General features: G+C 40.1%; 1 protein-coding gene across 2 annotated transcripts in view; it reads left to right on the forward strand.

Moving 5' to 3' along the window:
* Positions 1-17,689, forward strand: part of MKX (mohawk homeobox) — a 45,753-nt gene extending 28,064 nt beyond the window's left edge. The window contains exons 6-7 of one of the 2 annotated variants that reach the window (XM_084281866.1): positions 14,888-14,921; positions 15,040-17,689. In XM_084281866.1, the coding sequence (XP_084137992.1) occupies positions 14,888-14,921; positions 15,040-15,226 (221 nt within the window). In that variant the 3' untranslated portion in view covers positions 15,227-17,689. The remainder of the gene's footprint in view (positions 1-14,887; positions 14,922-15,039) is intronic. The other variant, XM_084281867.1, reaches the window with a different exon arrangement.
* The last annotated feature ends 6,162 nt before the right edge of the window (positions 17,690-23,851 follow it).

The following is a 23,851-nucleotide window of genomic DNA, read 5'->3' on the forward strand; positions in this document are numbered from 1 at the left end:
AATTACTCTTTTTTTTTTTCTTTATTTTTTTCGCTCAAGTGAACAATGTAAAGTCCACAAGGGTCATAGAGGTCAATTTATTTGTCAAATGGAAATACTGGAATCCATAAAAACATTATGAATCATTTTGGTGTTTTAAGTTCAGGATGCAAAGTAAATTATTCCAAAAATAATGGTAGCCAAATGTCATTCCCTCCAAACGTTTGTGTAATATCTATTTATCTGTGGGCAGATGACTGCTATGTATAATCAGAGGCAGACTTTTGTCAAGTTGAGACTAAGTAAACACAGCTGAGCACAAGCAAGTTGGACTATAACTTTTTTGAGTTTTGCCAGCACTGTTATGACCTTGAAAATGAGCATTTTTACAGAGCAATCTGCTTTCAATACGGAAGAATTCTTTGTGTTTCAAATTAACAAGTGTTGATTGGAAACTCGCTCTGTTTATTTTATTTTATTTTATTTTATTTTATTTTATTTTATTTTATTTTATTTTATTTTATTTTATTTTATCGTATTTTATTTTATTTTCCAAATGAATGAAAAGTGTGTATTTGCCCAAAGCAGGGCGTCATTTCTGCTGCTTAGAAATTAGGAAAGTTTTGTAAAGGAATGTGTCTTGCACGTATCTTTAAGAATAACAATGGTTATAGAAAGAGCTGTCAACTCATCTGAAGCTTCTTTGTATAATCAGAGAAAATTTTCTTCTGTTTTCATGAAAGAGAAATGCATATATTTAAAATGTGCTATGCAAGTACACAGAGCATTTAGGCAGCAGATTTTATACCCCTACATATCTAGATACAATTTTAATGAACCTTGAAAAAGTCATACTTCCATTTATAACTTTTGTCCATTTTTCTAAAATTTGCTCTCCTATTTAACATTTTCCACAGACACAATTTTTCTCTAAGACACAGGAAGAAACCGGTCCCATTTTATTGTCAAACAGTAGTACAATTTAAGCCTTCATTTTAATATGCTAATTTGCTATGCCAGTCATTTGAAGAGAAAGCATTTTACTCTCTTGATTTTAGAGGCCACGGCATTTGGAGTCTTGAGGAGGCTTTGGACAGAAGTGAACCATGCAAAGTCTTGCTCAAAACTTTGCCTTTCAGTAATTACAGCAAATTAGTCTCAGCCCTTGCCAGTATCTCTGCTTCCAGGCACTTCTGACGGGATGTTTTAATCATTTTAAGTGCTGTGTATAAGCCAGCCTCGACACTTAATGGAGAGGGAGGGTACAAGTAAGCAAGGTACTATCCCACCAGGTGGTCTTGTATGAAATACTGGCAGTGGAAGTCTCTTCTTGCTTCAGGTTTTTCTATCCCTACCATTGTACCAAAAGAAAAGTAAAAATGCAATTGAAAATAAGGCTGAAGAGGAAGATGTTAGAAAACAGTATGACATGACTGAGAAGCTATCTTAATTGAGAACTGTGAACAGGGGGTGTTCCTGTACATTCCTATACATTGTTCTCTGTACGAAAATGCAGATTTTGGAAACAACACAGAAATTGCTGTTCCCAGGCCTGTCCAAGCAATTCAGCTTCTTAACATTAACCAAAATCATCTGGAAAAGGCCACGATGCCATGTTTTTTACATGTTTTCTTGTTTTCTCTAGGCAGCTCCTCCATGGGGGCTAAGGGTACAGGCACACATATAAACATCCTATTTCTTATTTTATTCTGAAATTTTTGCTTCACCACAAAGACCTGTAAAAAAAATATTAAATCATCTTAGCCAATGGAGAGGGAGCATGGAGTGTGCCAGGCAGGTACTAATTGCAAAGCTTAGCAGCATCATGGAGGACCTGCCACAAGCGTTATCTTCCTGCAGCAGCTGGCTGTGTTGGAGGTGCGAGGGGAAGGGAGAGCTCTGGCTGGTCTGCAGCCTTCAGGGGGCTTGGAGCACCCCTCAGGATGCTCCTACCCAAGGTGGGAGTTGCCTAAGAACTGTCTGGGTGGGCCGCTGGGTGGGCTGTTTTTGCCTACTCTTCATTAGTTTGTTAATCTGAAGTAAAATGGTTCATGGTAGCCAACTATGTGGGTTGTGTGGGTGCTTTGTGTGTCCTGATGAATCTGTACCCTGAAATACAATGTTTGCTGTGGCTGCCTAGTGTTGCGGAAGGAGAACAGGGAGGAAAACAGGCATTGTCCACACGTGGGATTTGCTGTGCCCTCTTTGCAGACCCTTTGCAGGTCTCCATCATCTTTGCAAACTCTGGTGTACAGCCTGTCACTCTGCAGGAAAGCTTTGGCTAACAGGCAAAAATAAAAAGCAAAAACCCTTGCAAACTGAAAGAAAAAGCTTTTATTATTCTAAACATGGAAACAGAAGTACTACTAATAATAGCAATGAGTTAATTAGAGAACATGAAGCATTTAAATCCACAGACCTTGAAGCCTTTGTGTTATAGCTGCCTGGCTTGCATGGCTGCTCTGGGTCCTCCTCTCGTCTTCTGTCCAAAGACTCAGAGCCTAGAGCTGGATCGTGTTGGAGGCATCAAAGCGTCTCTTTTTTTTTTTTTTTCGTTTTCACCGTAGTTATTCCAAAAATATGAATGTTATTTATGTTTAGAGCCATGGCTGCCTCTCTTACTGCTTTTCTTTATTGAAGTGGAAATTTGGGCTCTTAATTCTTAAAGGGAGATGAGCATGCAAGGCTGTCTGTACAAATATATGATTGTTCCATACACTGGTTACCCTTCTGAAGACATCTAACCAGAATGGGGAAGACACATGAGCAAACTACAGAAGTGTGTGTTACTCTGGGATAAAGTTAATTTTGTTGCTACATGATCAAAAAGACCACAGTGATTTTTAACTGCATCTGTGTGAGGAATTGTATTCTATCAATGCAGACATTTTGTATGTTCTTATGCATATATCTAAGCCCACTTTCCCCTGATTGCAAACCCTGCTGGGCAAAGGTCTTTTAATTAATGGTAACAGGTCTGGTTGTTCACCCAAGCTGATAAGGCTTCTGAGTTGATTTTGATCTGCAGATCTTTTGAATTATTCATGTTTTGCCAAAAGACTCATTTTTCAAAGCATGTCACTTGATTTAACCATAAATACCATATGGCTTTATCATAAACATGCATGTGTTTTTTAAATCTCTGATACAGTAAATTGTAACAGAGGAGGATTCCCTAATAGAAGTCTCTTGACTTCCAGGAAAACTTGTATGAGCTAATGTAAAATGATATGTAGTAAATGTGACATTTTTGCTCTCTGCATCTGTCTTGCATATTTTTGACGCATCCTGTCTCTGAATCAGCAATCTGACATTTTTAAGAAAAGAGTATTTACTCTATTTGGAGAAAAAATGTTTTGAGGGACTGCTTTTGGTAACACCAACTTTGATCTTGGAGGCTGATCTTTAGAGGAGACTGTTGGTTTTAACTCCCTTAGATCATGTTCACTGTTGTGACTACACTGGTCAAGGTAGTTAGTGCCTTTTGGGGAGAAATATATCTAATGTTGCTGGATAATATGTTTGTCTACTGTGGTAATATTACATCATGCTGTAGTAATTTGTTGGTTTATTAGTACAAAGGCATGGATTCTTTTTTATCACTTGTTATTTAAAATAGATGTGTTATTACTGTCACTATTATTATTACTACTACTCAGTTTCCAGTGCCAGTGAAGCTTTTTCAGGTGAGAACTGTTTGCAGTGATCTCAGAGAATCGGCATCTTCACTCAGAGAAACAGCCTGGGCATATTGCCCATGGTTCAGATGCTCTCTATTTGAAAGCAAATCTGTTTGGCTTGAAATACCATGGCTTAGGGTCCTCTACAGCTCAGCAACTGCATCTATGCAAACTGTTCTTCCTGAGATCAGTGGCTTAGGATCTGACTATACCTTGCTGTTAGGCAATCTATTCTGCAGTTAGAGGAGCCAAGTGGAACAGCAATAATCTCTGCAGCATAACGGAACAAGTTTTACAGGGGCACCCAAATTCATGCAATCCTGCTATACTGAGAGCCACAGGCAGTAAGTATATCAAGGTCAGCATGAGCTGGTAAGCCCTGCCTTTCCACAGCAATCCTTGCTACAGTATAGGCCCCCTGATATGGCATAATGTTGCTTTTGTGGCTCAGGCAGTGTCCCCACATGGTGCTGTACTATGCCACGTGGGTAGGCAATGCCCCGCTCTGTGGTGCATGTTTATTCAGGCGTGCCTCATGCCCTGAGTGCTGAGAAGTCTGAATTCAGCCCCATGTTGTTATCAGTTGACGATGCTTCCCTGCTGCTGAAAGCTGGTTTCTTGAAAATTGCTGTCTCCAAAAGCAGCAGTGTGTGTTGAATAACAAACCCCTTCACATTCAGACTCTTCAGGTTTGGGAACGGAGCCAACATTCTTGAAGAATGATTTAGTGGCCAATAAACATCTGCAAAGTCTGTAAGACTGTCAGAAGCAGTAACGTTGAAAGTAAAGATCATATCAGTAGCAATTCCCCTGTCCTGACAAGGCATTCAGTGCAAATATTTGTTCAGTCATCCTTGCTCTCATTCCCGTTATCACAGACGGTTTCACATGTTTTGCCAAAAGAGCAATTCCCTTTTTCTTCCACAAAGCTGTTCACATCCAAGGCCTTTGCAATGTTAAATGCTGGCCTACTACTGTTTCAGGACCTCCCACACATGCACTTTTGGAGTGCAGGAGCCTCATCTGTCTTACGCAAAGCCTCTGCTGTGAAGGGCTCTTACAACTTTCAATTAGTGAGCATCTGCAGTGTTAAGGTTTTGCTGCTCCTTGAGGATTCGGGCTCAGCCTGGGTGATTTATTGCACTGCACCAATCTCCGTGATAGCCAAGATAGTCTATCAGCTCTTCCTGCTGAGTAACTGAAATTGCACCGCACTAGGACTCAAAGCATTTGTAAATACAAGATGATGTTTCAAGAAGAAAGAAGTGTTTCTTCTTCTTCAAAAATTGTTGGCAATCGGGTACAACTTCCTGAATAATTCTGGGCACAGGGTTCTTCTGCTCCAAGAGCCTTCCCCCCTTTGCCTACTTTGTTGCACTGTCTTTCACTGGCTCGGTGAATAGGAAAACTGGAAACACAGCCCTTCTTGAGATACCTCCCAGTTTACTCGAATCTCTGCGGGCCTGTTCAGAAGGTGTCTGGGAATATTTAGGTTTGGGAAGAAATACTGTAATGGAAATAATAACAGTATGAGTTGTGGTGGGCAGGAGCATGAATGCTGAAGTAGCTTCACAAGGGAATGCAAAGGCAGCAAAACTTAACTAAAAATTGCATTCAAACAGTAGAATATTTTTTGTGCAGTTGGAGAACAATCCACAGGCAACTATTCCCCCTGCAGTTCATTCAGCAACGTTACTTTCTGCTATCTATTCTATGTAAGTTCAGGCGTGTGTGTAACTACAGCTTTCTGTGTAGGTTCCTGTAATTCCTCTGAATGCAGAATAAAGGGGTTTCCATCACATTTCTAGCTAGATGAGGAAAGGGATACTTTTTCCTTTTATATGTGAGGTAGCCCAGTTTCGAAGAAGCATCAAAAACCAGCTCACATCCTCACCAGGTGCTCGTTACCCCTTCTCTACTGGCAAAGCAATAACGTGAATGCAGCTGAGCATCTCTGATGACAGGATAATTAATTTAATGATGTGCTGTTCAGTGCTTTTTGATACATTCCATCTGGTCCTTCACAAACTTGAATAAAGTTGTTTTCATAAGATGTCTGTAGGATCTCACAAATGGGGAATTGAGGCAGTGCAGAATTCTGATTTAAAGTCATTTTGGCCCAGCTTTGGATACCTAAGACTTCGTGGATTCACATAATTTCATGCCTCTTTATACAGTCAAAGCACAACTCTTGTTGACCTCATTTACACCTGCAAATGCTCAGCACTGCTGAAGAAGAGAGCCCAGGCTCTCCAGTCAGAGTCCAGAGACTGGAGAATGTTTAAGGGCCATCTGTGAAATAGCTGGTTAGAACAGGTCATCCAGCCCCATGCACAAACTTGTGGCACAAGCAGAGAAGACTGCCAATTGTTATCATGATTTACTGGCTGGTGTTAAAATCACCTGAACATCTTTTATCTTCTTGAATTCCCTCCTGCAATGGCCTTGCAGTGGCTGCACCATGATGCTGAGGTTGTGCAGGGAATGGTCTTGGCTCCCACCTTGGGTTTGACCCCAGAGCAGGTCCATCCTGTGTCTTCAGGAGGTGGCCACCAAGGCAAATACCATGTGTGGTCATACTGCTGTGTCTCACAATGTGCTTGGTGGGAAGGCAGACTGCTTAGGCATTCTCATCATTATGCACATATAGTATAGAAACAGACACAGATACAGAAATGTATAAGAATGCTTCCTTATAGACATAAATTTATATATTTTAAATTTCACATGCAATCCATCGATTTGTTGGATCTTTTGTTGTCTGGGATTACTGTGATGCTCTTCCTCAGCTTACAACTAGTTTTACATCTTTTTGACTGTTGGACACCTATATGTGCTTATGTACTACCTTACAAGCTACTTGAATTTTTTTGCTTGTGGTCACACAGAGTAAGTTTGAGCTACAACTTAGGTATCTGGGTTTTATTATTTGGACATAAATGCTGTGTACATCCCAGTGGATGCACAATTCCCTGTGTAATGGCTGGAAGTAGGTAGGCTTAAAAAGATAATATTTTTCTGTCTCTTCTTTATCTTACAGTTGAGTGAAAGAAGCAGTGAATTTCCTCTTTCTTACAGACTTGCCCATTCTTTACTCTGTTCTGCTGGCTAAGTACACCCTGGAAATCAGTTCTGGCATTCATGCAGAAGTTCCTCCACTTGCCTAAAAATACAGCACCTTGTAATTTAAATTGCCTTTGTGCAGCCTATGCCATGTCTGAGCTTGCTTGGCAGCCCAAGGGCAGGAGAGGAGCTGGCTCCTGGAGCAGTTGCAAAGAGAGACACAGGAACCGGGGGGCACATTTCTCCGAATTGTGCAGGAGGCTTCTGAAAATATCCTGTGTGCATGCATTTATATCATAACCTTACACCGCACATGTAGGGTCTGCTCCCAAACCCGCAGCCAACTAGCATAACAAAATCAGATTTTACTGCTGTAGTGTCAGCCTAGGGTTGAAATATGGCTTTGAAACCCTCCCTTTCACCCTGCATTTTTAATGAAAAACAATCGGAATGGAGTGTAATAGTGCTTACCCTGGCTGCATTTGACTTTAGCTTTTTACTTTTAAAGCCTTATTTTAGGCTTTAAGAGCTCCCAATTAAACTTTTCAGATCCAGAGTGAAAGACTGAACGTGCCTGCCTGCACAACAGCGAGATTCCTGGGTGGGAAAAGGATATTTTTATATTAAAATAAAGAAAATGAACACTCTGCTACATTTTCTCCTTTCATACTTCTTACTCTTCTTTTTCCTTATGAATTTTCATTTGCCATTTTCTCATTTCCTTTTTTTTTAACATCTACCATTGCCTTTCCTTTATTTCCTTTTTTTTTTCCTTCCTCTTCTCCTTTCTTCTCTTTTCTTTATTTCACCCTCCCCCTCCCTGCTGCCTAACTTGGTTCTTACTGTTAACCCACAATGGTTTGCGATAAGAGGGCCAACTACTTCATCCTTCCAGTCAGCACAGCACGTGCTGTAAATCCCTTTCCAAATAACACCAAAAAATGAAGCCCAAGTCAGATATTTGTTTATCCATTATGAAGTGCACACAGGAGACTATCACCAAGGTATCTGACAACATTACACGATTAATTACATGCCAACCCAATGAGGAAAGATTTGATTTCAGTCAGCTTTGCCGCAAACCTGAAAAGAACATAATACCATATAACCGTCAGTTCGTTAACAACTCGCCTCCAAAGCTACATGGCACAGACTCCCATTATAAGCTGTACTAAAGCCTGGCTGAAAAAACAAGTCTCACACAGTGCCCTGAATCTCAGTAAAGAGAACACACTGTCACTGGTCATGGGAAATTTAAAGCTGGCCATGACAGCCCAAACAATGAAGTGATTTACACCAGGTTTGTATCTAGTTTGCTAACTAATAAATTCTTACATGCAGGTGCATAGCCGAAGACTGTGAGACCATTTGCACCGAGCCTACTATTATGTGGTGTTTTCAGTGCACTTATTAATGCAAATGTTAATATAGACCTGCAAACTCAATTCTATTTTATAGTTTATAAAATATACCTATCCTGGTCTCTGTGGGCATGTACACTCATTTCATAAAAATCACATGCATTAAAATGTAACTAGATGCTTACTCCCAATTCAGCAAGCTCCAGACTACACATGGAAAAATACATCTTCAGGTTTTTAGGTATGCAGAGGGAAAAAAATGAGTGGTACCAGTCCCTCACAGTTAAATCTTATATCTGATATTCCTGTGCAAGAAGCAAATTTCAGAGAGAGATTTCACTGAAAAGCCTTGGTCTGGGGCATGATGGCAAAGTGAGATTTCCAACTTCAGGAAGACCTCACCTATGGGTCTTAACAGAAGAGGTCAGACCAGTGAGAAAAACCCAGAGAGAACCCGAGAAAGTATTTGCTGTTACTCTGACTGTGAACAGAAGTTGTCATTGTGCAGTTTGCTTATCTGAATGGATGATGGCTGGTGACAGGTCAGTCGTTATTCTTGGTCTAACTGTGAAGCCAAAGAAGCGAAGTGTTGGGGTTGTGGGGTGACTTCACAGCAAGCTGCTCCACCACCTCCTCCCAGAAGAAGGAGTGAGCAGTGGTAAATGAAAGCTTTGCTGAAAAGGATCTTTCTCTAGAGCTTGGGCCTAGAGCTTGATCCTGCAAGTTTCTGACAACTTTTCTCCTCCTACCCAAAAAAAAGGACATACTAATAAATCCTTGTCAGCAGAAACCCAGTGTACCCCCCAAAATGGGACCTGCTGTGATGGGTGCCAGGCATACATGGAGGCCATGGCCTGATGATGCCTCAGCATGACTGCAACCTCAGGTCTTCTGAAACACAAATGGGGACTTTCTTCCCTTTCCTGTCTGTGCTTCTCCGTAATTCATCCTTAACAGGTCTGGTGTTCACAGGGAAACATGGGAGGATGGTGTGAAAAGAAAAGGGCTTTAAGAGCTGCCCTGCCAGTTGCTGGATCAGATGAGTCCTGCTTATGTCTAGAAAGTCTTTGGTGGGGTGGTTCATTGGCTGAGCAGTATCTGCATTCAGAAGTTCCCTTGTCTGTCCACATCAGGCACTCAGAATGGGAGTACCACAAGTGCAAGCATGGGAAGGCCAACTCCTGCTTCCTCCAGTTCAAGCTAGAGGAGCTGAGGCTTGCTGTGCTTGGATTTCTCAGAAGGTGCTACAGTCTTTTACTGAGGCTGAATGACATTTCTCGTAAGAGGAAAGGGCCTGGCCTGGAGCTCTGGGCTACAATTTCCCCTCTCCCGCCCTGCTGAGCAGCCTGTGCTAGGCCACTTTCCCTTCCAGATGTGGGAGAGTGTTTGTGATGTTGTGTGATAAATCATTTACTCTGGGATCCTCTGTGAGGAAAAGAAGGTGGATCGATGTAGAAGAGCAGGGAAATATTAAATACAGCTAACCCAATTTTGTTCTTTAGAACCAGAGATCTGAAAGTCATATATGTCCTGAAATTGTGGTTTGGAAAGTGCTAGACAGTCAAGGGATGGTGTGTGTGTTGTGTGTGTGACCTACAGAAATACCTCATCTCACCACTAATTTACTCACATATGTAAACTTCATTTTTCATTCAGCTGCCCCATTTATTTCCTGTTACTCCCTCTTTTTCCTCCTCTTGCTTGTTTTGAAAATGCTGGTCAACACATGCTAAGCCAGAGTCTCCAAAACCAACAAGAGAAAGTTCAGAAGAGGCAGAGAGAAACAGCTGAATAACACTGCCAAGTTTTAAATGAAGATAAGTTATACAGGACCTTTTATTGAACCGACAAATATTTTATAGTATTCACCATTTGAGGCCAGCAGTTCTTTTTTTTCCCCTCTGTTTTGAGCTAGAATAAGTGGTGTGTAAGTCATAAGGAATCTGTACATGTTTAAGTAACTTCAAGAAATATTACAGTCATGTGGGACCCACTTACAGCATCTTGATTTCCATGTCCTTTTTTTTTTTTTCTCCCCACTTTATAATATTTAGTGCCCTTTTCTCTCTGTCTCGTTCTCTCATTCACACATTCTTTCCCCTCTTGGTTTCAAGCCATTTTTGCTTTCTCAGTGTTACCTGATAACACCAAGTAGAGGTTCAAGCCAGTTGTTGCAGTTCAGTTTGAACTGTGTAGAAGTAACACTGAGTAGGAGAGTAACGTGGATGCTTCTTGGTCCTACATAAGTGGTCAGTCTTTCCTTCACTGTTCCCTGCAGGGCCTTTAGCTGAAGTTAGTTCATCATCACACACGTGATATTCTTAAATCAAAATTCCTAGATCAAAGGGATAAAATGTAACTGCAATTAACATTATTTACTACACCCCTAGAGGCATCCAAGTATGTGAAAGTTATGAGTCTGGGCTTAGAGAACTATGAGGGTCTGAATTGTTCTGAAATACTTGAACATGCTACAATGCTGTGTAGCCAGAGAGCCTTTGTATGCTGTAAACTGGAGTAGACACATGTGCTACAGTATTTATACACTGGCTTTCTTCTCTTGTACTGGATACAGTATTTAAAAGTGTACTGTGTATGTATACAGCTGTAGATTTCCTTGTAAATTGTTTGCATATTATTTTGATAAATAACAGTCAAATGTAATAGCAGCATACTGAAGGAAAGTGATATTATTGTCCAGTTTGTGGAGAGTTTGCCTTTGAGAACACTGGAATTTATTTTCCTTGGGTGAGCCTTTCCGATAGCAGAAGGAAATAGAAAAGGTTTTAAATATAGGAGAAAACCTGGAGAAGTCTGCTCTTAAACGCTTTTGAAATGGTCAAAGTATTGCCTAGCCATGTTGTCTTTGGACTTCTGACACTCATTTCCATCTCTGCTAAAATGGGACTGCAAGCTACCTTGTAAGCGAGCTGTCAGGATCAGCTAGTGAATATTTATGAAGAAATTCTGTGGTGAAAACAAAACAAAACAAAAAACCCTACATATATATATATATGTGTGTGTGTGTGTGTTACATGTATTATTAATAATTAAGTGAGTCCTGAAAAATACCATACTGTATCACAAAGCTGGTATTGTCCAGTGACTACACTCTTGGCACTGCATGCTATGGTAAACTGTATACTGAAAACTCCTACTAATGGAAAGGTATACAGGATTCCATCGGTAAGTGATTTATAGTGACTTCCTATTATAAACAAGAGGGAACAAATATCCTACCTCATTGGTTTCTTTGGGCGGATGGTGAGAGCAGAATGAGACATTCCTGGCCAGGCAAAACTGAATCTCTGGATGCTTACAACTGGAAGCAGAATGAAACAGCAGAAAGTGAAGTATAAACGACAATCCCCAATTATAGGTGGTTCCATTTTCATAATGCTTTAAGATTTCCATTTTTTAAAGTGATTTCCACATTTTAAAGTGATTTCAGAATTTGTAACAAAAAGATGTATAATGTTAAATAGATTTCCTTTAAGGATGTCAGTATACATGTATGCTAAAAGTCCCTTGCTTTCTGAGGCAGAACAAATCACCTTCATCAGCAGCTGATAGATTTGGGTTTCAGGTAAAAGCACAATTATAGTTTGTTTGGGAATGTTATTATATTAAAGATAACCACAGTGCTTGGGGAGGGCAGCTATGGTTCTACCTTGTATAATAAAACCATACTGGGAATGCTGTTCTTCGGTTACATTCATGCAGCAGTCTCACCATGCTGCTTATACAGTTGAAATACACTGTGTAATTGTTTTACATACATGTAAATGTCAGAAGTTTTAATTATTAGAAGCTTCAATTTGTAGCTGGGGATAGAGCAGGTAGATTGCAGAAGATGAAGACTAAGCTAAATGTTGGGCAAGATTCACATCATTATTTAACTTGATAAAATTTTATCATCAACATTCTCTCTCTTGTCAGTGAAGAGCCAGACATGGCTACAACTCTTCCAGGCTGAGCTAAGCAGTTCAGGCCATAGCTACACCACTGGCTTAATCTCCAGAGGTGGCTTAATCTCCAGATGTGGTCCTCCTCTCATCTGGCTCACAGTATATGCATGTGGATGTTAATGCTGCCCCTGTGAAGAGGTGGCCATGAAGGAGAGCTGTGCTGTCTGGTTTTGCAGGAGAGCTCAGGGATGTTGGACTGAGGTGTTAGATAGGTGAGCTGAAACAACTTATTGGAGGACATCTCTCTTATTTGTGATTGGAGTCCAGGCAACTAGCATAGATAAGGATATATAACTTTTTGATGGCATGTTAACGGCAAGTGAGATGAAACCCACGACTATCTCTTCATTCTGAATTGGATCAAGTTGGCTTGACCTGCAAGATCAGGTCTAGGAAGATCAGTTCAAGGAAGGCCTAGGAACATGGGCAATGGTCTTTTCCCTCTGAAGTCAAAGGGACGTGGAGATCAGTGTTCCCTGCAGAACCATTTGCCTTTCTCAGTATGGCTATCCCCATCCACAAATGGTGATAATACTCATTTCCTTCACCAAGGGCTGTTCAGACAGGTGTGGGCTCCTGGGACAGTATGGCAGTGCCAATGAAGATATGCTGTCATAGGTTTGGTATAGCTGAAAAGAATTTTTGGCAAGCAAAAGGGGCCCTGTGCATTTAAATGATGGATTTTCAGACTTCGTTGTACTAACATGCTTTTACAGCAGTTATTAGCAAGAGCTTTGCAAATTATCAGTGATAGTTTTACTGTAACCTAGTTTCAAATTTCTTTGACATAAATTATTTGTTTAGAAAACATAAAATCTGAATGGAATTTAAAAAAAAAAAAAAGTCCTCTGTCCTCCAGCAAAATTAAAGAAGGTGTAACTCTTTGCTCCTGGATTGTATTTTTTTAGCTTTGGTACTGCTTTTTTATACTGTGGGCAAGTCGCTTTCTTTTGGAGCTGGCTAAACACCACTAAAAAATATTTGCAAATACTCCTTCAAATAAACGCTGGAATTGGAATGTGTGTCACCATTCACACCTACTTTCCTCAGAAGTTTGTACAAGCAATTTTTTTGTTCATAGGAAATATTTTCCAACAGCAAAAGAAACTGACAGATGCTTGAGAGAGGTGTATTTATATCCAGGTTTGCTCTGGCAATAACATTCTCTATTACTTGCCATTTCCATTTCTATACCTACTGACCTATTCAATCCTAAAGCTCCTCTTTAAAATTGTCTCTATTTAAAAAAATAAATGGAGCAGGGCTGAAAAACAATTTCTAGCCGAGTACAGCATTAAGGAGGAGACTTTTGGTGTCATTCAGTACATCTCTGCAGATCAAATGTTTCTTTTTTTCCCCTTCAATCTCTCCTCTGCATAGGTTGAACTTCCCCCCCCCCAAGCATTGATCTAGGGTAGCTCAAGAGATACTGACTTAAGATGTGCTGTTTTAGAACAGAATATAAACCTGAGGACTTGGTCATTTGTGGACATTTATAACTCTGTTTTGCAAAAGCCTGGAGTCCTGTTAAATCAAACAGCTTGGCAAACATCTGACCTCTGAAATTGCAGATGGTCTGCCTGCATTTCTTCTGGTGAGCCTGCGGTCTGTGTTGCTCACCTGCAAGTGCTGAGGAGCGCGGCTGTGCCGAGGTGTTTGGTATGTTGGCTGCATGAGACAACTGGCTGCCCTTGTGGGGTGCAGCCACTCGTAAAAGTAGAGCTAGCAAGGGCTGCAATGTGCTTTGGGACCCACTCTGCTGGAAGCTCTGTTTAAAGAACGGATCAGCTTTTAATTTATAATCCTGTTCAAATCTAGCAATAAGGTGAATTTCCAGTTGGGAATCTAGCCTCGTGAAGTGGTGTACTTCTTTATGAGATTTAGGGGCCCTTTTGGTTGTGTAGCCACCAGTGTTCATGCCGAAGCTGTTTCTTTTGTTTGACTCACTCTCCATAGGTATTGCAGTTAGGCATCAGCTTCTCAATCCCCTATAATGCGTTTCTGTGTCAGGATAGCAGACCCACTGAATAACGCTTACACATTTCTGCCCGGTAAATATTTCTGGCTTCTCTGCGATGCGAGGACTTAATGAATGAACAAATGTGACTCTTGATGGGAAAGTGTAGCTTATGCCTGTGATGCAATTTCTCCTTTGAAGGCTGTTAGCCACGTGTGCTTGTTACTTGTATCCCTCTCAGCCTGCCTTTGGGACTGAGTTGCAGCCTGGGCAAGGGTCGCCTTAAAAACCACACACATCATCTGTGTATGGGTAGAAGTCCTATTTTTAGTGCATACAAGAGGGCATTCACTACAGGGCAATGAAACTGATTTTTATTTTTAGTTTTTTAATTCCTTATGTCTTTGGGATTTATGGATGAAAAAATTCACTCCATCACCCTACAAAACTTAAGTGAACCTCCAAGACCGGCTTTATTCTCACTATTGCCAATATAAGTAAAATACGTTTCCCTGGACTGGGCTGGCAATAGACAAGGTTCAGCACTGGTTCTACTGGTGTGGTGCTGGGAAGGATCAGTGAGGCTCTGCCTCACCAAAGCCTGTTTTTATAAGGTCATGGCACAGGAGCCTTCTCATGGTAGAAATTTCCCCAGAGTGGGGTTTTTTGACATGTGCTCTGCTCCAAGCTCAGCACGAATTTCTCCAGAGAGATACTTGGGTGAATTTGACCCTTTATGTGTGTTCAAGCAAAGATTTTATTTGGTATCTATTTTGGAATTAACCTTGGATTATTTTTCCATGTGACCGTTTTATGAAATTGCATGTTTAAAAAATACTAGAGGAAGATGGACATAATTTTTTTTCCTTCTGTTTTCAGAAACTCTGGAGAATGGACCAAATAAGTGTGAAAGGTGAGTAAGGAAATTTGCCATTTTCCAAAATTATTGTTATTACAGTTTTATTAGCATCATATAGCCACTGTAGGTATGTAAGCTATATGTGTAAATATTTGTTATTGCTTGAATCTAGCGCAGCTAACAGAAAAGGAACCAGCAAAGATGAAACATACTGGAAGGAGATCAACGCAGCCATGGCCCTAACGAACCTCGCCCAAGGGAAGGAAAAACTGCAGGGAACTACCAGCTGCATCATTCAGAAATCATCACATATATCAGAAGTAAAGACTGTCAAAGTGCCATTAGTTCAGCAGTTTTAAGAGATGGGTCCTTTTTATTTTTCCTGTCAAGCGGACATTTTCCTTACAGGATTGGTTTTCAGCAAAATCAGATTCACAGATATGAGGCAAATGTGGAAAATAGGCCCCCTTTTACAGTATGGTCAGTTTAAAAAAAAAACAAAACAACATTCCTTCCGACTCAGACGTTTTCATTGTATTAAATGAAATGTTCAATTGCTTCTATAAAAGGCATGTAAATTATAAAAAAACCTGTTTTTATCAAAACATTAACTTATTTTATGTTAATCAAAGTGCGCATAAGATGTTTGCATTGCTATTACAGTAAGTGCCTTGCTTTCAAAAAATAAGCTATAACGTGGGCATAGTACAACAGTATTATGCCTCAAAATGACAATGCCATAATGCTTAAACTTTGTATATTATTCCAAGTGGGCTTAAGCAGCCTAGGGCTAAACACATTACTGCTGGAAGCCCTGGAGAATTGTGCTTATTAGACTTGAATGAATTGACAAGTCTTAATGAAATTGTTACATCATTTTCTCTCTCTCTTTTTTTAATCAACAGTGTTATAAAAATTGTACAGTATGTTTTGTCAAAGTGACAATGAGGTTGTTATGCATGTTTCTTACCTGTATATGCAGTATATTAAAATACCAAAATCATTCCTTTGAAAAGTGCAATACTCTAGAACACACAAATTTAGGAAATAAGTTAATTGTTCAGATTATTTTGAACTTCTTATACATACACTCCCAGACATGTTGCTTATTAAAGATTTCTAGTTGAGGAGGTTCTAGCCAGACTAGCTGTAAATCCAAGTTGAATTTCTATTGTTTTAAAGCTTTGCTAGTGACTTACTGAAGTTTTTATACAAGTAAACAAAATCAATCTCTTCTTGTACAAAACTGAATTTATAGTGCCGTTTATTATTTGCAGTAGAGCTCAAAAAGTTTCCATGGTGGAAATTATTACTTCAATGTGTTCTGAATGTTTTTATTTTGTAGGTACTGCATACATGAAAACAGTTGGTTGACAGTTCACATTTCAGTGAGAAAAAGCTATAGTATACACTATCAAAGCCCAAACTAAAAACACAAATGGGACTTGAAGCATTGAAAAATCCCAGCATTTAATGTGAGAGGGTTTTAAGTAGATACTAAAATGTATTAAATGTCATGTCTGTAAACTTGACTGCTGTTGAGCATAATAACTAGCATAAAACCAGGTTTATGTTTAAGGGTTTTCTAGGGTGTACAAGTTATTCTTAAGTCATATAACAATAGTCTAATGAGGTTTACATTGCTTGAGTGGAATTTACATGAAAGCAATTTACAGTGGCAAAGCCAAATATGATTTATACTGAAACAGTTACAGAAAACTGGAAAAAAGATGATTGTTGCTAAGATCTGGATTCTTTTTTTCCTGTGGGTATCCTGTCAGGTGTTTTCCTACTTATCCCTCTCCCCTTTTCTCTTTTTGGTGAGCCATCAATGAACAAGATAAGACTTCAGTCCTGCTCCCACTGAGTTTAATGGCCAAATTCCCACTTCAATGGAAGCAGGACTGTGCTAACGACAAAACTAACTTGCAAGTATAGGCTGTTCCAGTTGCACTAAAATAATCAAGATACATTGCAAATATCAGCCTTGGTGTGACTTCTTAGAAAACTTCTTGATGTAACATAACATGTTGTTGGGTTTATTTAGTGTACAATGAAAATGATTTGATATGAAAATATTTTGTACATATATATTTTTACTTTGTTTTCTAAATTGCTGATTTGCATTGACTTAAAGTGCCAAGCAAGAAATGTATGTCATGACTGTATGAACAGTTGAAGTATGTTTTACTGACTTGCATCATTATGTGTCTAAGATACCATGCATTAATTTTTGATACTTTACTGGATTTTGACATAATAATGTGAGTTTATAACTAATAGCAGAGAGTTAATACTTCACTTTTGTTCATACTATTATAAGTTATTCTGGTATTAAATATTTTATGACAATAAATTGATGGTTTTGAAAAACTTTTCTGTTAGGAATACTCACAGTGTTTTTGTCTGCATAAATGACAACAAAATTTGTTATGTAAAAAAGGTACCTATGGTGACTTCTCTGGAGTAAAACTGGAGAAGACAAGCCATAGTATAAATAACTTGTTCATGGTTCTTTTTTCAAGTGATCAAAGCACAAAGAATAATCTGTAAAACACACCAAGTGGGTTTTAAATTTAAGAATACTTGGCATAATTTCTTGTTATCATTTCCTTTAATTTATTTTTTTTCTACTGCTGCTTTAGAGTTTTCTGAAAACACAGATTCTAATGAATTACTTGTGTGTCTTTTTTTAAATAACAAGAATCACGATCAGTGCTGAGCCAACAGCTAATGAAGACTCAATAATTATTTATGATATTGGAAAAACAAACATTATTACTATTGCTCTTCTTTGTTTCAACATATGTAACCATTTTAGTAAAATAAATAACTGCAAACAACATCTTGCTGGTTTGAATTAAATATTCATTTATCTGTCCTTAGTCATCTGCATTTCTGGCTTCCTGTTATAGGCAGGATTACTCCATAACAGGATATAAGCATGTGATAGGCAAAGGCAAAAGAAGAGTGTTAGCCTTTTAATACAGCTTGACAGGCACAGTTATGCAAAGTAGTTTAGCATGTTCCCGATGAAAATGCCCACCAAGTTTAGGCTAATGACTGCTAACGACAACACGGCATGATGCTGATAAATCCTCCACATTTGAGGACTGCAGAGGGAAACCACAGCTAAACACTGTCCTGAGTCATTGGAGAAGGTTCACAAGTTTGGAAAGGCCTTAGTCATACAGGGTATTTTCTGAATGTGGACTACCTTTGTCCACAGTACCATGCATGGATACACTGTGGCTGTGGGGTCTTAATGACAAAGGAGGTGCAATCAGCCCATCTAGAAGTTCAGAGCTCACAGTAATGACAGCCCAGTGTAACCAGCCTCCTAAATTTTGTGCCTCAACAAAGTTGCTCCAGTTACATGGGAAGGGTGATAATTAAAGTTTTTGTTGGCAAGTGGCACTTTAAGGTTTTATGTCCTCCTTACCTCTGATATTGGTATGCCACCGTAACATCTGTGGCCATCCAACACAACAGTGGAGATTCCAATATTCAGTTGGCACGTGAGTTCCTAAGGGGGTACATACAGCCTGATTTTTGCTGTTGGGAACACACAGAAACTCCCACATCATAATGGTGCTCAGCTTCTTGCCATCTACTTTGTGTCCAAGTCTGAGGTGATGAAACCGACTCATTCTGTTCCTGCCTATTCTGTCACATCATTTGCAAGATCAGAGCACTCCTGGCCAGAGCATTCTCAATAAAGCAGTGAAAGCAAGGGGAGCTCCAATTCTGCCAAGCTGCTCAGTAGGTAGCGTATAAAATGGGATCAGTACAACAGTTTTCTCCTCCAACATCATACAAAGGCTACAACCTCTAAGCAATAGTTCTCACTTTGTAGCCTCATGGTGAAGCAGTTCCACCAGAGATACTGAGAGCAAGTGCCAAGACAACACATAGGCCATTGGGAGGACATCTGATAATTTGGTGTCTTGGATTTAAATTCTAACTGGGAGTTTGGTAAAGGACAGCACCTGGACTTGGATGCCCACGTCACATGCATGAAGTAATCACCACACTGTGGGTTTGAAGGAGAAGATGTGGAAGAGAAGTTGATAGCACCCCTATATTGTGCAAAGAAGAATGTAACTTAGCTTAGGTACAGACAAGGCTGTATGGGCTTAAACCTGTTTCTTCATTTTCATTTCACTAAGGTTATTTTTCATTATGTGCCCTGGTATTTTATCCACCTAAACTATCCTTCAGAGGAGATACACAACACCAAGCATGAGATGCTATTCCAGGAAGCGGCCTTGATTTAAAAAATGGGCGGGATCACTGATAATCATGAGCATCTGGAACTCACCAGAGCTTCACACATCTTATTCACAACTTCCACATTCAAAAGAGCACTGAGGACCTCAGGGCAGCTCTAGCAACGCCAAGATCCCAGTACTGCCAGGAGAGAGCAGCAGCTGCAATAGCAAAGCTTTTACTGCCCCAAATGCATGCTTACATGTAGGAAAGGGAAAGGTGCAGCTGTCTTCTAGCACAGCCAACTTACTCACACACATTAACATTTTTTGCTGTGAAATCTCAACATTTTGCCATGAAGCCCTTCATCTCAAGGTGTCCTTCATCCAGTCCTTAGGGCAACTATGCTTTCTTAAACCCTGGCCTTCTACTTGAAGGAAAATGGAGTCTGGACTCAGCGTGGACTGAGAATACCAGACTCTAGTACTCCAGAAAGCTCTGAAGTCCAGTGGGGACCAATTCAGTGGTCACAGCAATAGTATTAATCATGGCAGATCCCAGTTATGTTTCTGTTTTACTGCGAACAATCTGTGAGACTCTTGGAGAATCAGAAAGAACCTCAAAGGGAATGAGGCTCCTAACCTAACAAATATAACTATTTCTGAAGATCTGTGGGCCAAGGCATGTTTCCAGGGACAACTGCAGATTGCCACATGCCTGCTCTAAGCTACCTGGGTAGAAATGTGTTCTAGTTCAGAAACTGGGTAACTACTTTAGTATGGCATCAAGCCTGTGCTGCTACACCAAGGTCCTTAGCAGAGCATGGACTGGAGTCAGTACAGTATGGTATATCTGTATAGCTTTTGGACCATTGCTTGCTGTATGCCTGCACTTGTCCACAGCACTGTCCTCAAGTTTCTGTGTTCTTTGGTTTAGCATTTGAGAGGTTAGTACCACAGCTCTGCATGGCTGAGTTGTTGTATGTAGAAGGGCATTGCCAATTGGAAGCTGCTCTGGTGAAATACCCACCTAGAGAAGCTAGCTAGGGCAGGAAAGTGAAATAAAACCTGATGCAAAGGGCTGAATTGCCTGAGAGCACTGTTTTGACACTGCAAGAGTCAACAAGAGTCCAGCCTGGATGTGAGTTCATGTTGTACAAGCTGGTTTGCCAGTATCTGGGTGTACTTGGTCTGTTAGTAGCAGAACTGGGACTCAAACCTGTGGCTTTCACAGTGCGGACTTGCTGAGCCAGTGTTTAGGTTTGGGCCCCATCTTGAAACTCCTCTTGTTTAACAAGAAGGGAGGGGGCTGGCTAAAATACAAGTACTTTGTGAAAAAAAAAAAATGTGGAAAAGAGACATGAATGCCTAATGCAACAGAAAAAAAAAAAACTAATCCCAAACCTCCTTAATGTTGCTGTTATGTCAGCTTGGGTTATTGGCAGTGGAAGTGGTTATTGGCAGCGGAAGTTAGACCTGGCTCGAGGCTAATATAACTCGCGCACCTGACTTTTTAAAAGGAGCTGAGATCTGGTTTCTTTATGGATGGGCTTTTTTTCATTTGTGGTGTTGGTCCCTTCTTCAGGTTTCCTTAGCCTTCCTTTCAGCCTGTTTTGGACTTGGTTCTCCTTCTATCTTTCTTCCTGTCTGAGAAGTCTCCTGTTACATGCAGACAGCAATGGGATCCTTCATGCCAAAGCTCATACTTCTGTCTGGCTTTGCCGTTTCTAGACCTACATAGGTGAAGGATGCATGAATCAACAAACTGGTGTTCAGTGACAAAGTCTGATATCTCTCTTCTCCTAGCCCAGGGTCAGTGAACATATGAAGTCTCAGGAGTGTGCTGTAGAGGTTCTTCAACCAACAAGCTCTACCATCTATCACTTCACTCCTAACTACTACTGCTTTTGGCTATCTTAACTCCCAAAAGGACTGTCAATTTAACCATAACTACCTAGGAACTGCCAAGTCTCATTTTATGAGCTGCTGTTGAGAGTTTAGCTATTTAAGGCTGATTTTAAACAATTTTTATTGGTACTTCGTGGCATGTGCCTGATTTACAGTGCTGTAAATAACCACAAATTAGGGACATTTCTTTCTTTACGGTAAACATGCATTATCTCGAGTGTAAGAAAGATACCATGTTGGTGACTACAGGACTACAGGCCCCATTCTGCTGCAGGCTTCCTGTGTGAGTCCTGGCAAGCTTCATCCAGGGTTTGGTCCATGTGGAGGGGCTGACACTTCCCCCTGGGGCTGCTCTAAACACTGTGGAATGCCAGGGGGTGGTAGGATGTGGATCGCACCTACAAGATGTTCTTTGCAGCTCACTCTGCTGCTATGAGGCTCTGAAAGTAGGAGAGGGCAGTGCTGTTTTGTATGTGGCACACTCAGTTTGGTGCAGTTAAGGAACTGTTGGTATCAGATGCTACCATAATTGAAAGCTGTATCTTGGACACATGTCCCAGAGCAGGCACACCTTCTGCAGCATTTCCATCTCTTCACTTCACTGACTGCAGCAGGAGAATAAGCTGCTAACTGAGACCAGAAGCCCAAACAAGACACAGCTAAAGTCAGGAGAGACAAGAGAAACGGGTCATTATGTCCTACACCATGAAGCAGCCTGCTACACTCAGGCCAGCACTATCTACCTTTCTCTGCAACGTCAACTGAGAAGCACACTGATGCAACTGAAAAACCTCATCCAATGAAGGGGAAAATGTCTCTTTCCAGCTGAAAAAAAAGAAAAAAGGCCTTTGGCCATTAAGGACTTTGTGGATGTAGTTTAGATGTAAGATGAGATGTTTCACTCAGAAGCATCCCTGTGACTTGGGGATGTTCATCAAAGCTGTCTCATCTTTCTCATGGTCTTCTTTCTCATTCCTTTCTTCATGGTCATCTTTCTCATTTCTCATCTCATTTATCTGGTGTGAGGATGGTAATCTTCACTCTAAAGAGTTTTATGTTCCTTTTTCATGCCCTTTTAAGAAATTGTCAGCTAGATCTGAGACCCATGGTCTAAGCTCATTACATTGAGAAGAAATGCATAAGTCATGCAGCAAAAGACAACTCCACTCTGTGCTGGCATCGTGGGAGAGGACAGCAGAGCTATAGACACCATACTGGGGCCTTCATTGCCCCCACTACACTGCACAGATGGGTTCCCCTTCAACAGTACCTTTTCTATTTATGTTTGATAAGTCCACATGCAAAGATAAATGAAGCCAGCCTATTCAGAAGGAGGCATGGAGAGGGGTATATCACTGATCTGGACAGCTAAATGCTTTGGGCAGCAGTTAAAATATAAATCTAACTTTGGTTAGAAATGGCCACAAAACATGTGGCTAGATATTAAAAATTTCAAATACTCAACAGCAACCAGTGTAGACATCAAAAGTGGTCAGCATCGTTTCAGCTAGACTTTTGCAAATTAAATGCCAGGTCAGCAAAATAGATTATTTATTTATTTATTTATTTATTTATTTTGTGGAACACAACTACTTCATTTAACTTCTTTGAATTTCTTTTAAGAAAGCTTGGAGATGATCAAAGCTCAGTTTTTTATTATTTTTTTTTTAAGAAAAAAAAAATCCATTTTTCTGTGTTTTTTTTTTTCTTTTTTCTCGCAATGTAATATAATTATAGTAAGAAAGGTTGAAATCAAACCCAAATAGAAATCACTGAAATGTATCAAAATATTGAGGTCACCATATTATGTTTACTGACTTTTTTAGTGTTTTTTTTTTTGGTTCTTCGTACTCATTTGTTTATATGTTTACACTTTCCAATACAGTTTAAAACAAGAAAGTTTTGACAGCTCAAAAATTTCCACAGGATAGAAAAATAAAGCCCCCCAGAGTGGCATGGAAGGGCTTTTAATGCTCAGCGTACAGAAAATCAAAGCAGTTTTACATGGCGATCTGTGGATATCTGAGTCTACTTCCAGGTACTGTTTTGAGAGTACTAGTTTTGGTGCTGAATCATGTCAGCAAGCACAATGCTGCTTTTGCTGAAGGACACGCTTGTGTCTGTGTCTTGCTGCCTTCAGAAAAATACTACTTTAGGGAAACCATGAGACTTTTCCTGTTGTTTGGGCTAATTAAGAGAATTTGCTGTGACCAGAAAATGAAGACAGCAGGTAGAGACAGCATTTACTAGTACTCCTCATCCTTGGATGATAGGTATCTGGTGTGGTGATGGTTGAAACTGTGTGATGCACGTTTATGCCTGTTGATTGCAAATAACAAAGAAAGTAAGAGAAAGTAGAGATGTCCGACTAAAGATGATATCCCCATCTCTAAAAAAGAGAATAATAGCCATAATAACTGCATTTCTCAGCTGGCATTGAACATTGTAAAGGTAACCACAAAACTCAAAATTGTCTAAGATTTGCCACAACATTTCACTAGCAGTGAAATGTAAAAATATGGAAACAAACAAACACAAACAAATATAGCAGTGACTCTCCACATTTCAAGATGTACAGCAAACAAAATCTCAGCCTCTTCCAGTTCCTCAAGCCCCTGACTACGTTTCTGAAGCTGATGTCTGCTGAACAGGATGCCTGTAGTTGGGCAGCAGAAGGGTCTTCTTGGGAGCAGCCTGCCCAGGCTGTCACCAGCATGTGATGCCCAGGGCCGAATCGGAGGGGATTCCAACTGGAAAGTGGTGCTTTTGTCACTTTGAAGTGTGAAGTGTTATACAGTTATAAGTTGTATTTACTCACCCTCCCTCACATTCTTAATAAAAGCTTTCCTTTGATCTAGGATTTTTGAT

The sequence above is a fragment of the Netta rufina genome (assembly GCF_964035555.1).
Source record: "Netta rufina genome assembly, chromosome: 2".
NCBI classification, from domain to species: Eukaryota; Metazoa; Chordata; class Aves; order Anseriformes; family Anatidae; genus Netta; species Netta rufina.